This window comes from Podarcis liolepis, assembly GCF_965112155.1.
Source record: "Podarcis liolepis genome assembly, chromosome: 12".
Classification (NCBI taxonomy): domain Eukaryota; kingdom Metazoa; phylum Chordata; class Lepidosauria; order Squamata; family Lacertidae; genus Podarcis; species Podarcis liolepis.
Window position 1 is genome coordinate 27,486,039 of NC_139563.1, and position 13,046 is coordinate 27,499,084.

The 13,046-nt window shown below is 38.4% G+C and overlaps 1 protein-coding gene across 4 annotated transcripts in view; it reads right to left on the reverse strand.

Moving 5' to 3' along the window:
* Positions 1 to 13,046, reverse strand: part of CDK6 (cyclin dependent kinase 6) — a 107,974-nt gene that overhangs the window by 86,873 nt on the left and 8,055 nt on the right. For 3 of the 4 annotated variants that reach the window (XM_083467709.1, XM_083467711.1, XM_083467710.1), the window contains exon 2: positions 9,915 to 10,409. In XM_083467709.1, the coding sequence (XP_083323835.1) occupies positions 9,915 to 10,147 (233 nt within the window). In that variant the 5' untranslated portion in view covers positions 10,148 to 10,409. Of the gene's footprint in view, positions 1 to 9,914; positions 10,410 to 12,399; positions 12,505 to 13,046 lie in introns of all 4 variants that reach the window. The other variant, XM_083467712.1, reaches the window with a different exon arrangement.

The window sequence follows — 13,046 nt, forward strand, 5'->3', positions numbered from 1 at the left end:
GGAAGAATGTGAAAAGAATAAAATTTATTTTGCATTGTTAACTGATAAAATAATTTATTTTTCTTATGGAAGCACTGAACTACAGAAAGGATAATACTTAATTTGTAAAATAGAGTCAAATAAGGAAACTTCCAATGATGAATGTGTCATTCTGAATATCCTGAAGAAGCAACTCTTTACCATGTCCTTTAAAACTTGGCAGATTTTTAGGAAACACCCTGTTATCCCAATTGTAATTGTTTTAACTGATTTTAATGTTGCATATTTATACTGCCTGGGCGGACCAAAAATCCAATAAATTAATAACTCAAAGTCTCTAACAAGGCTACAGCAGAAATAATGATACCCTCCCAACTTTGTAACCTTGCCGTCAAATACAGAATTACTTTTTTTGCAATTGTGATAATTTTCTGAAACGTATTAAAATCACTTCTACATTATAAACCATTTTAATCACAAATGTGCAGTATGTCCACCCTCTGCATCTTTTGTTGACTTTTTTAAAAAATAGCGCTTCCTAATTTCCCATAATTAATTTCTTTAATCTCAAACTCTTCCTCCTCCAGTTCACTAAGTTCATTTCATTGGGAAATAAAATCAGGCAGCTTCTCTCTGATAACTCTGATTGTTAATCATATGTATGGGGATAAAATAAAATAAACTGCCTTTTAATCTTGCTTTTTAAAAGTAAATTTTGAAGTGAGATTTCTGATGCAGTGCTTTGACAACTGGGCTATCCAACAAAAAGGTAGGAAAGAGTGTGAATTTGTTCTCTCTCTCTCTCTGTGTGTGTGTGTGTGTGTGTGTGTGTGTGTTTATCTTCCCACAATTTTTATTTCAAATTTTGAAGTGAAGCATTACAAAATATCTCTGCTCTTGTTGAAACGTTCAAACTGATCTTAATTTGCTGGGGTTCCCCTCCTGCCCAAGAGAAAGTACATTTGTTAACTTAATCTGCTTTCTAAAAGTTTTTTTTTTTAAAGCAGGGTTTAGTGTAGACTTAAAATAAAATAAAAACTCCACTTAAACTGTTCTATCATTTAGTTCATTTGTGTCACTTTCTGTAATTTCCCCCAATATCTTATTACCAGTAAGTACTTTCCCAACTCCTACTGCCAGGCAAAAATGAAAGCACTATTAGTTAAGAAATGATTGAGGTGGCTTGCTCTAATCAAATTAAACCAGCCAAATGTTCCTTTCAAAGGTAACTGTCTACTCAGCAGCTGTATGCAAACTACCAGATCAAATGTGGGGGGGGGGGAATAAAGATGCAAAATCCTCCCCCCTCTTTCCAGAACTCCCATTTACACTATAAGTCTAGCTTGAAAGATTGAGAGAAACAAAACCCATGCGCAGGGAAATGCATTCACACAACACTTGGAGAAGAAATGTGCTAGTCTGGGAAACATTAAAGCTGACACAGCCAGTATATATCATGATAATTCTGAGAGGGGAATTCCTCAGAAATATTAAACAGCAACAGATACTTTGAGTCATTACCCAAGTTTCATCTGTAGAGTTTCATCTACATATGTTAAAACTACCCAACACTTCATGGCAAGAAAATATATATATATCCGATTTTAAAGCAAGTCTTTTCATTCTGCTGAGGTTAGATTAACAAGATTCAAATAAAGTGATAATGACTCATTTTATATCTTCAATAAACAAACATGGGGAATGCCTACAACAACATGGGCACACCAAAATCTGTTTTCTTTTCCTATTGTTCTCTTTTCAGCAGCCCCACCTTCTCTAGGAATTATCAAATTGTATTATAAAGCTAAAAATGACTATTTAAAACTGTGTGACTTTCTGATCATAACCTACATGCACACTTGGTTATATTAGTCAGGTTCCTTCCCAAATTAGTTGACTCAGTTTTTCAGTGGAAACTCCAGGATCAACAAAAGAGTTTACAAGAATTAAAGGTCTACGTGTGCCCTTTAACTTTTATTAGAAATGACTTCTGCTGTGGTAACTTCACTGACAATGATAAGTGAACATTTATTTACTAAAATTTATATACCACTTCATTGTAAGAAAAATAATCCACTGTCCACTCAGAGTAGCCCTTTGGGGTCCCAGAGGCCTCACATGTCTCTTCCCCATCACCTGCTACCTAATTACTGCATCTGAATAAACCAGGTATTGATCCTGGTAACTTCTGCGTGCAAAGCTTTTGCTCTGCCACTGAGATTAGGTCCCTTCCGGTTTAGGCCTGATCCCCTAAAATCCAACTCCCAGCCATACTATCATGCAGAGGGCTCATGATAAATCCTGTCCCTGGAAATTGTCAGAAATTATACTTTCCGTGGCATGATAAAAATGGGATTTTGTGCTCTTCTGTTACTTGGCACAGATCTGACAGTCCAACATAAGATGGTGTATGATAATTTGGGAAATATATATTTCTCTCTTCTAAAACCAGAAAAATATTTGTGTGTTGCCACGTACACTAATATAGTTTACTGTGAATCCCTAGCTCTTGGTCACTTGTTTCCATCCTACTGTTCTACCATGGAACAGACTCCCATGAGAGGTGGTGGACTCTCTTTGCTTTGAGGTTTATAAACAGAGGCTGGGTGGCCATCTTTCATATATGGTCTAGCTGAAATTCTTGCATTTCGGGGAGTTGGACGAGATGACCTTTGGATGCCTTCCAACTCTACAATTCTATTATACTATGCTCGTGCTCAGAGAAAATAAACCATGACCCTTGGCTTAGCATTATGTCTGAACCAGGCTTCTGGTTGCTTTTACTCCCAAAGAACCAGGATCTGTAGCCAAGGTTTGCTCTTGCCTTAATCATGTTTTGTTGGAGCAAAACAAACCACAATCTCTGGTTCAGTTGTAATGCTAAGCAAGGGATTGTATTTTGTTTCCTCTGCACACTAGCAAAGATGAGACAAAAGAGCCTTGAAAGGTGTGTTAACAGCAAATAACAATTAGGTATGGTTCACCCTGACATGCAAACTGGACCAATGAAGACATTGGCACCAATTCACTTGTAAACGCTGTATAGCAGAAATGATCTTAATATCAATGTAGTTATTTATATTTATTTGTATGCAGCTAATATGTCAGTCTACCACTTTTATGAAAAAACTTATTGTAAGTCAGGAACTATGGCAGTTAATTTAGAAGCATTTTGAGTTTTGGCCATATGAATATTTCCTTTTAAAACCTTTTTCTCAGGGGAAAACTTAAAACCACACCACACCATTCTCCATGGAAACTGACAAAACATTTTTTCCTATAAATAGCAAGTGCTTTTCAGCTCAAATGTATAGCACTTCAAAATGTTACCAATGCTTATTTCATTACAACATTATTGCTATTATAATATGGAACATATTTATTGAATAATTTATCTAAGCAAAGGAATGTCTTCTTTCGGTTCAGGAAAACGCTATATATTAATTACATATGACTCTTGTGCCTTTCTAAGCCCATATGTATAATATTTTAAAACCACTTGTTCATCATTGCATCAAAATGTGTAGAGTTTACGTAGAGAACACAAAGTAAAGCACACATATGTTTTGCTGACAAATGGAGTTCTAAAAAATGCACCAAGAGTAATGATCCTTCTTAATTCTAAGAAAGCTTGCTAGCCATTTGGGAGGCACTACAGTCCTATAGTGATACAGACAGATGTTCCTGCACACAGCAGTGTCAAATTTCTTTTACTGTAAATGACCATCCTAAATACCCTTAAACCCCAAAAGATAAAAGGCTCTGATTTGCTACTCTTTCTTGGGCTATGTCAAGGAATTTACTGTCCTCGACTGCCTGTATATATTATGGGAATGTAAAACAGGCAAAAGGTAAAGGTAAAGGACCCCTGGATGGTTAAGTCCAGTCAAAAGCAACTATGGGGTACAGCGCTCATCTTGCTTTCAGGCCGAGGAAGCTGGTGTTTGTCCACAGACAACTTTCCTGGTCTTTCCTGGTGCCAACGGGACACAGTGACGGAAGCCTGAGAGCACAGAAATGCCGTTTACCTTCCTGCCACAGCGGTACCTATTTATCTACTTGCACTGGCATGCTTTCAAACTGCTAAGTTGGCAGAAACTGGGACAGAACAACGGGAGCTCACTCCATCGTGTGGATTCAAACGTGCAAGAGGCTCATTGCCTTGTTGCAACTTATTTAGGGAGTATAGGGTTAACTAGCTATGTATTCAGGCATCTGCTATTGCATGTGTGCAGGACACAACAACTATCCTTGAGGTAGGGAAAAAGTTTCTTTGCGCAAGCATAAATCCTTGCACTAATGGAACATTTTACCTACTGCTACATTAGATACAACCCAATAGAATTATCATTATAATATAAATGCCCATGCTCACTGCTGTGCATTTAACATGTGGAAGAAATGTTGACTGTATGAAAGCAGTTGTCTTCAAAAGGCACAAGATCACATGAAAGAACTGCTTTGGATCCAAGATGACAGTGAAACCTTGATATGGGGTCTTATGAACAACACTGAATTGGCATAAAAATCAGTCCACGTGTGCTACAACAGCAACCATAAGGAATTCAAAGTTCAACAGCTGTTCAGGCAGGGGTAGGAAAACCTACCACAGTAACAATTAACTTCAAAAAAGAGAACACCACAAAATGCAGACATTAGTTAGAAGATAATTAAAGGGGCAGACAAAAAACAGCCATGCCACTTAAGATGCTCACAACAAATGTCTTTCTCCTAATGTTAAAAGACAAAAGGCAATCCCAGAAGGAGCCATCATAGCTAAATTTTAAGAGGTCAATAATGTTATTCTGTTTGTTTGTTTGTTTGTTTGTTTACACTGTTCAACTAACTAGACTTCCACAGCAGCTATATATGCCGTTCAAGGTATTCTGATCAAGGCTCCAGGCAGAAAGAAGAAATACTGTCAGATTCTTCCCCATACAGCAAGGGTGCTAACTACCATCTAAAAAGGGATGTCAAATATTGGTTAGGAATATAAATGATGAGCTTGGAAGTCCCTAGTGCAAATGTCAGCTCAGCTGCTGTCTCTTAGACTTAGCCTCAGACGGTCTACAGTAAGGGAATAATTATGGTGACCATACAGAGTTGTTGCGATAATTATATGTGAACTGCTTTGAGCACTTAGGAAAATCTCTCTCTAGCTCTCCATAAATATATAAATAATACACCCAAACACACATATTTGGGAGGCAGAGAAAACACTTATCTTCATATCTTCATGTCTCCTGTGCTCTTCCAATTATGCTTTATGTAATTTTCTTTCTGTTTATTGTTTGGCACCTGATTCTTCACAGAACATCCTCTAAGGAGCAAATGAGAGTCTTCAAGAATCCCTGCCAATCTACATCACAAAGGTCATCACTTTTGAGTGCGCCTCCTGAACAGTCCCTTTTTTGGGTAATTTTTTGGGTGTGTGTTATCGTTTCATGTATTTAAGACAGAAACGAATGGTACCTATTGAGTCCTGAGGGGTTTGGCACATTAACCTATCAGGCACCAGCAACACTCAACCTCAAAGCAAAACTTTAACCAGTATGTATGCCAAGACCTGCCCACCTATTTCAGAAGTCTGGTGTGGCTTGACAGGAACAGTGAGAGAAGTTGTGTCATCATTCAGACAAAGCCATACCGCAAGGCAGCTTTGTCAACCTGGCACCCTCCAGATGGTTTAGACTGAAACTCCTTTCAGCTTCAGGTTGTGAAAGCTTCTGTATGGTCATCACACCACGTGTAAAGTGGTTGGTGATGATACTGAGAGGCCATCATTGGATGGGGAGGTCCAACCATGTTGCTGGCACACCTGACAGGAAACAATATGGTTCGCAAGAGCTCTGTAAAACCATTTTCTTCAGCTCCTGTGGCTATTATTATTATTTTGGAAAGTTGCACAAAGAATAGGAGCAATACTTTTTGGCCTCCCTAGAGGTTGTATTCCCATGTTTTAGGAGACATGGTAATACAATATCTCATGTAGTCTTGATTCATGATTTTGGAGCTGAAGCTAATTTCTGAAATTGGTGCCTTGGGAGTTAACAAACAAAAAAGGAAAAAGATAGGTTGTTTTCCCAAAAAAGAAATTGTGCACCAAGTGTTTTTGTGAGCTTAGAAATCACTGCTTCCATCACACATAACTAATTTTACTAGAAATAGCTACATATACCAGCATTTTGGGCTGCTTCCTAAGCAACAAGCACAGAGCTCAGATTACTGCATTCTAGTATGGCTTTTTTGTGTACCCAAAGCTTAGAGAATAACTCCTTAAAACATTTAACACGATATTTCTAGGAGAAAACAAAGTTCCAAGAGTCAAGTGGAGGGGAAACTGCAAACATAGGTATTATCTGCCTATAGAACTTGAAGACACTGAACGCTTTAAACTTTCAGTGACTACCTTTAATTGAAATGCAAATTACGATTTTTGCTATGACCTATGGTCCAAACAAATAAATTCTCCATTGAAAATGTAGCAATTTAGCTTAAAATATCCCAGTTCTGACTCATATTCTATAAATGCAGATTCTAGTATATGCAAGCTAATGGAGCTGAATGCAACAAGTATAATCAGAAGAATTCTTACAGATGCATTACAGCAGGAAATACTCCTAATTTTACACACAGGAATTTCCTGAATCCAATATGTCATTTATTCCTGGCAAAGTCTCTCCTTTGTCTACGTATACTTCATGTTTTCCGCAAGCAGAGCAGCAGTAACTTACATAACTAGTGGACATATTTGTGCCAGATTTATCTACTGTGCACAATAAAGGCTAATTAAGCATTTCATCTTCTCATTTGAACTCTGGGCTGGATACACTAAGTTTATCTTACTAAATACATTTGAAATGTCAAGATTCTTAAAAAACAAAACACAGTAAGATGTGCTTATGTCCATGGTATGCCAAACAGACATTTAGACAAAAGACTGATTGGTTTTCTATGTAGGGGAAAGGTGAAACACAGAACATTTACACCCGGACAATTCTTTCCAAGGGAGCTCATAGTGCTCTAAACTGCAGATTCTGTTGCGAATGTTTCTAGGGTCAGATTGATTACGTAAGGCTGCTTATGTTCTGCACGTACCTAGACGATAGTGTTTGGCATTTAGGAAAGCTATATGAAAGAGCATTTCTTCAAGATCCTGCGCAGAGAGCTCTATTAGTCCTGCTACCTGAGGTTCTTCCAGGAATTAAAACGTGGGTGTTCGTTCTGTGCCTTATCTTGGTGAAGTGATCTTGTTGATGTAGTTAACATCTGTAGTCCAAAGCTCCATGATGTGCAAAGGGACCTGGGGATGCAGCACTTTCACCCTAGCAGGGCCATCAGATTGAGGATTATGGCAAGGACATGGAGACTCAGGCCTCATTTGATTATTTGAAAGGGCAATCTGGTATTTAAGTTAATGGCTAAAATCTAAAAGATATATAACAAAATAAGAGGATTATAAAGTTATCTAAAATAAGAGAACACCCAAAACTTAGTTGGATACTATGCTATATGAACCAAACAGGGTTGCCCAAAATTGGGTCTCCAGCAGTTTTTTTTACTACAACTCCCATCATGCCTAGCTAGCAGGGCCAGGAATGATGGGACCTGTAGTACAAAATAACAGCTGGAGACCCAAGTTTGGGAAACCCTGATCTAAAGATATGGAAGATAGAGGGTAATAGAGAATGACACAAGTTGTTGCAATATGTTTTCTCTTCTTTATTTTATTGTTAGTGAAGATTAATGATACAACCCTGAGATACCTCCTCACAAATAGGCCTCATAATCAATTAGTTTTAAGATGATGGGCCTTCTAAACTTTGTTTTAGAAGAAATAAACATTCAGCCTTCTAAACTGTTACAATATTAATTTGATTGAGTGTTGGTCATTTATTTTGTATTTTATGATTTTATTTTATTTTTTAAGATGTTTCAATTATTTTTTTGTATGCCACTATAATATTTTTGGTCATTCAAAGGTATTACTATAAATAAATTGTATGCAGTCACTGTACAAGGCCTTTAAATATGTCAATTTTACAGTTTCTGGGTAGTTTAAGAATAAATGGTATTACAAATAACCAACAGAGTTTGTTAGGAGGAAGTCATATGAGACCAACGCAGTTTCTTTATTTAAATAAAGAAGTGGTTTAGTAGAAAAAGATCCTAATTGTATTTGGATTTCAGCAAGACTTTTAACTTCCTACAAAAGCTTGATATATATGAGTATGAGGTAGATGAACAGTTAGTTGAAAACTGCACTCAGAAAGTAATAATTAACAGGTTTTAACTAGATTGTACTCTACTGAAATAAATGGAGTTTGATCATCAGCAGCAGTACTGGGTGGGATGAAATTATCTTTTGCACAAAATAATCCCATCCACCATCTTAAACAAACTACAGTTTACCCAGTCTTCCTAATGACAAGACAGATCTTTCACTGCATCTAAAAAAGGCAGAAAATAAGGGTTTTCAAACCTACTTGACTTTGCACATATAAAATTACTTTGTAAACACAAATGTTACTGTTTATCTTAATGGTTTCCAAAATAACACACTCAATGTGAAGATTTATAATGGATTAATTATATACTTGAGAGTTGCTTAGAAGATGTCACAAAAACTCCCAAGCCTGATTCTTTCCAAATTCTATCATGATTCTTGGTATGTACGGGCACGATTTTCTATGATTAATCACCATTCAGACTTGAACCTCACATTATCACATATCTAACATGTTACTCATCTGAAGAAATGTATGATTAAAAGTACTGAGACTACACCCATGAAAGTGGTCAACGAGTCCTGTTCCCCAGCTATCACAATTACCAGCAAGAACACAATGAAAATAATGTAGATTTGAACACACAAGACTGTCTGCTTGCTGACAGGCAGCCTTGCACTGTTTTGAACAAAACTAAACTAAAGTTGTCATGTATCAGAGCAGCAATAATGAAAATGAGTCAGTTCTATTTTCTGACTTCTCCCACAATCAACAAACTTCAGAGTGATGAAGAACAAGAATTGCTGACAGAAATGGGACTACCACTGTGGACTAACAAGTAATGGCTCCTTTGGGAAGAAGGACGGAGTATGAATTTATTTAAAAAAATTAAAAAGTAATGTACTTCCAGGCCACATACAGCTGAGTTCTATACCATCTGTCAATCAATTGAGGTTCTGTTTCACTAGATGGCTTGTGTCCAACATACTTGCCAGACCACCACCTATCCCATGACCGACCATGATTTTAAGGTATGCTTTAGACTGAACCTTAGGCACACTGAGACATGAAGGGCAAGTCTGAGCATCTTTTGGAAATGTTTTTCTAAAATCAGGCAGAGATTTTGGTGGCCTGAATTAAGGTTGCAGCTGAGCAAGATTTCAACCTTTAATATTTTTATTTACATGTTCATTTTGAATTTTACATATTACTTTCAACATTTTAAGCATTAGAAACCAATAACAAATTCTGAGCTTTCTAAAACTGCAGAATTTTCCTGCCTAGTATAAAAGACTCTTATTGCCACATAGGCAGTGTTTAGTAGCGCTAAAATAGCACCAGCTTTTACTAGGCACAACTAATACCCAGGACAAAAGAGCTTCTCTCTTTCTATTCTTCCTTTTTTTGTGCTGAAAAAGACCACAGCTTACATGTGGCTCCATGCCCATCCACTCAAATACTTAAGTCACACACCTATGCCTCTGGAGATGGATGTTTGAATGCGTGGGAGGCAGAGCTCAAGAAAAGGTGGGTTAGGCAGGTTGGCAAAACATACACTTGAGCAAACTTCAAATTCATTTCAGACAACTATTCTAGTGCTCAATCAAGCCACATACCCAAAACATGATGCTCAGAACACCCAAAGTGTATAACTGGGATACAGTTGGCCATATGCCTTGCCACCCCCACCCCCCGCACCTTCCTCACCTGACCACGTTGGGATGCTCAAATGTTTCCAGATGCTTCAATACAGCCACCTCACGTATGGTGGAAAGTGGCATCCCCTCTTCGCTTGTCTGCACCCGCACCCTCTTCAGTGCTACAAAACGTCCACCATTCTTCAGGTCCCGGGCCTTGAACACCTTCCCATAGGCTCCTTCACCAATCTCAGCTACACATTCATATTGTTGATCAGCTAGGGTCATGCTGTCCTTCTCCATGGTGACACCGCTTTCTTTCTTCCCCAGTTTCTTTCTGTGGTGTTTCAGGTGCTGTGGCTGTTGCCCTTGTTCCCTATGTGCAAATCAGTCCTTAGTTGTTATTGGAACAGGGTGTCCAGATATTTTGACAGATGGACCAGCCTGCAGGATGGTTCTTGCACCCTTCCAGAACAGTAGTAATGCCCACGTGAGCCTTCTTGCTTAGCCAGTGGCAATTATATGGTAGTCTTTGGAATCATTATCTTTGTAAAGCTAATGAGATCTAAGGGACAAAAAAATAACCACCAAAGAGAACATAATTAGTATTAGGAGTATCTCTCCACCGGCTTCCATAATAGAATATTGCCATTAAACACTTTGTCTGCACATTTAGTTGGCATATGTAATACAACTGGCTTGCACACATTTAAGTGAAATGAGCCCTTTCAACAGTGCAATTACAAGAGGCGATGGGATGCAGATCAAGGGGACAGAATATTTGTGCTCTGTGAACTGAATTAAGTTAAATGTTACACTTGGACTTTATTATAAAAATTAAGAAATGTGCATTCTGCAGTTCATTCAGAATAATTTAGTCTGGTTCCAGAAATAAACAACCATCATTAAAAACATGGCAGGTAAAGCAGCAGCAGATTAAAACACAAGCACAGCAAAATGGCAGAAAACTCACAAATCAAAGGCACATTGAAACAAACAAGTATTCCATAGATAGCAAAAAAAAAATAATGAAAAGAGAGATAGCCTGACAGATCTTCATAGGAATTTATTCCACAGTCTTGGTGCACCAATTAAAACACCCTGTCAGGAGTGCCTGCTTGTCTGATCTCAAGCAAGAAACTGGCATGTTATTTAAAACAACTGGTAGTGTTAGGCAGGTTTGGGGAGGTATGTGTGTCTCATTAGGTCTTCATCTGATAATAGAAGACATAAAGAATCCTAGACATATTTCTGTGCTTCAGCAGATGCAACTGCCTGCTAACAAATTGTTCTCTTGCAAGTAAGTTTTAAAAAAAGTTTTTCCATGTTGTACAATGCTATGCTAGGGAGAAATTCCCGTCCTTGCCCTAAACCTGTGGGTTGGCTGAATGGCACAGAAAGTATTGCATGGCTAGGAGGCAACTAAACATGCTTGTCTGGATAAGCGGTAGTTCCTGGTTCCATAAAGATAAACCATGGTTAGCTGAAAATGGAAGAAAATGTTTCTAACCTCCTCCACGCAGCTAAATCTAGATGGGGAGCGATGATGTACAAGTTCAAGGCTAACTGGGGTTTGCTGTTATAACTGAATTCACAGACAACCAACAAAGCACAGTTAGGGTCACTGATCTGCCTCAGGGGGACTGTCCAGCAATGACCAGAACACCAAGTCAGGGGCTACAGTGCTACCAGCTAAGGAGCCATACAAAGTTCCTAAGCCAGATGTTGGTGATCAGATCATTAAACCTGGTAAACAGGTGCCCATTGAAAGAGCTCCCCAAAGCATCTGGTCTGAGGAACCAAGTGCCCCCCACAGTATCACACAAGACCAATGGTGCAATATATTTTTGCTGGTTCAAAAACATTCTTATATTAAGAAACATGCCAAGTGGGAGGCCATGGAAAGCTGGAGAAGTGTCTGTCTTTATGCTAGAGTTGGCCCTTTAAGAGACTCTGTTTTCCACAAGGCGACAATGACCTTTTATCCACACTCTCCGTGTCCAAGCAGATTTTTTCAAGGAACGCTCTGGGGTGAAAAAAAAGAGTACTTTAGACACAGAGCTTTAAAGCGTGGGCCTGTGCCTGGAAAGCGTGGGGCAAAATTTTAAGTGTTGATAAGCCCTGAGCTAAGATGGAGTGGACTGCTGCTTCCAACCCTTGTTGGAGCGAGTTGATCACTAGGAGCTATCCGTGGTGCTGCAACAACCAACCTGTGTTGCTGTCTTTCCCAATGGACACCTCCCAAGTTTTGACCAGATAGAAAATTAAACAGACAAGTACCACTAAACCATGGTTTGCCTATTATATGCCTGGAAGTTGAAACCAAAATGTGGGTTTCCTGCTCCATCTAAGCCAAGTCACAAACACAAATCAGCAATAAATATACAAAAATATATTTAATACACCAGGAAAAACAACAGCACAAGCTGTACCCCTAAAACCCCAAAGGTTTGATGAAATAAAAATTTTAAAAAGTCCACCTAGCCTTTAACAAACAAAGAGAAAGACCTCTTGGAATTCAGGTCCAGGGTCACTACAGAAAAAAGAAAACAAACCTGTTTCTTGTGAAATACAACCTACCATCCAGAATGGACAGAACCTGGATGGATTCATCTGCAGGTTTCAATTCTCGAGGGACAACACACGGAATAAGACACTTCCTGGGATAATCAGAATACTGTGTTTTAGGGCTTTACAGGGCAAAACCGTCACCTTAAATTGGGCTAAGAAACAAATTGGTAGCTGTCTAGTGCCTCATGCCAGCTAAAGTTTCTGAAACATCTTCAAGGGTAGACCCATGCAATCTCATCAGCAAGTCGGTATAACATGCATGACAAGTGTCCAGATCCACCAACATGTACTCAGACTAAATAGAAAGGAGATGGGCTTAGGTTTAGTCTGAGACCATTTCAGCAACTGCTTGCACAGCTGGCAGTACTTGACAAAATCTTTAGGACACATGGCTCACAATGACCATGAGTACTTAAATTCTGAACATGCATTATTAACTAGGCGGATATAAAGTTTCATTTTCTGAATCATGCAATTGATTTTTCATTGCTGATATAACCCCTCATCCCATTTACTGGTACAGCCATCTCACAAAAGCCTGTACCAGTAAAGCCTGAGTTTTACATTAATATTATGCTCTTTCAGATTAGGTAATATATAACCGCTGTAGTTCCATTTATTCGATTGAAAC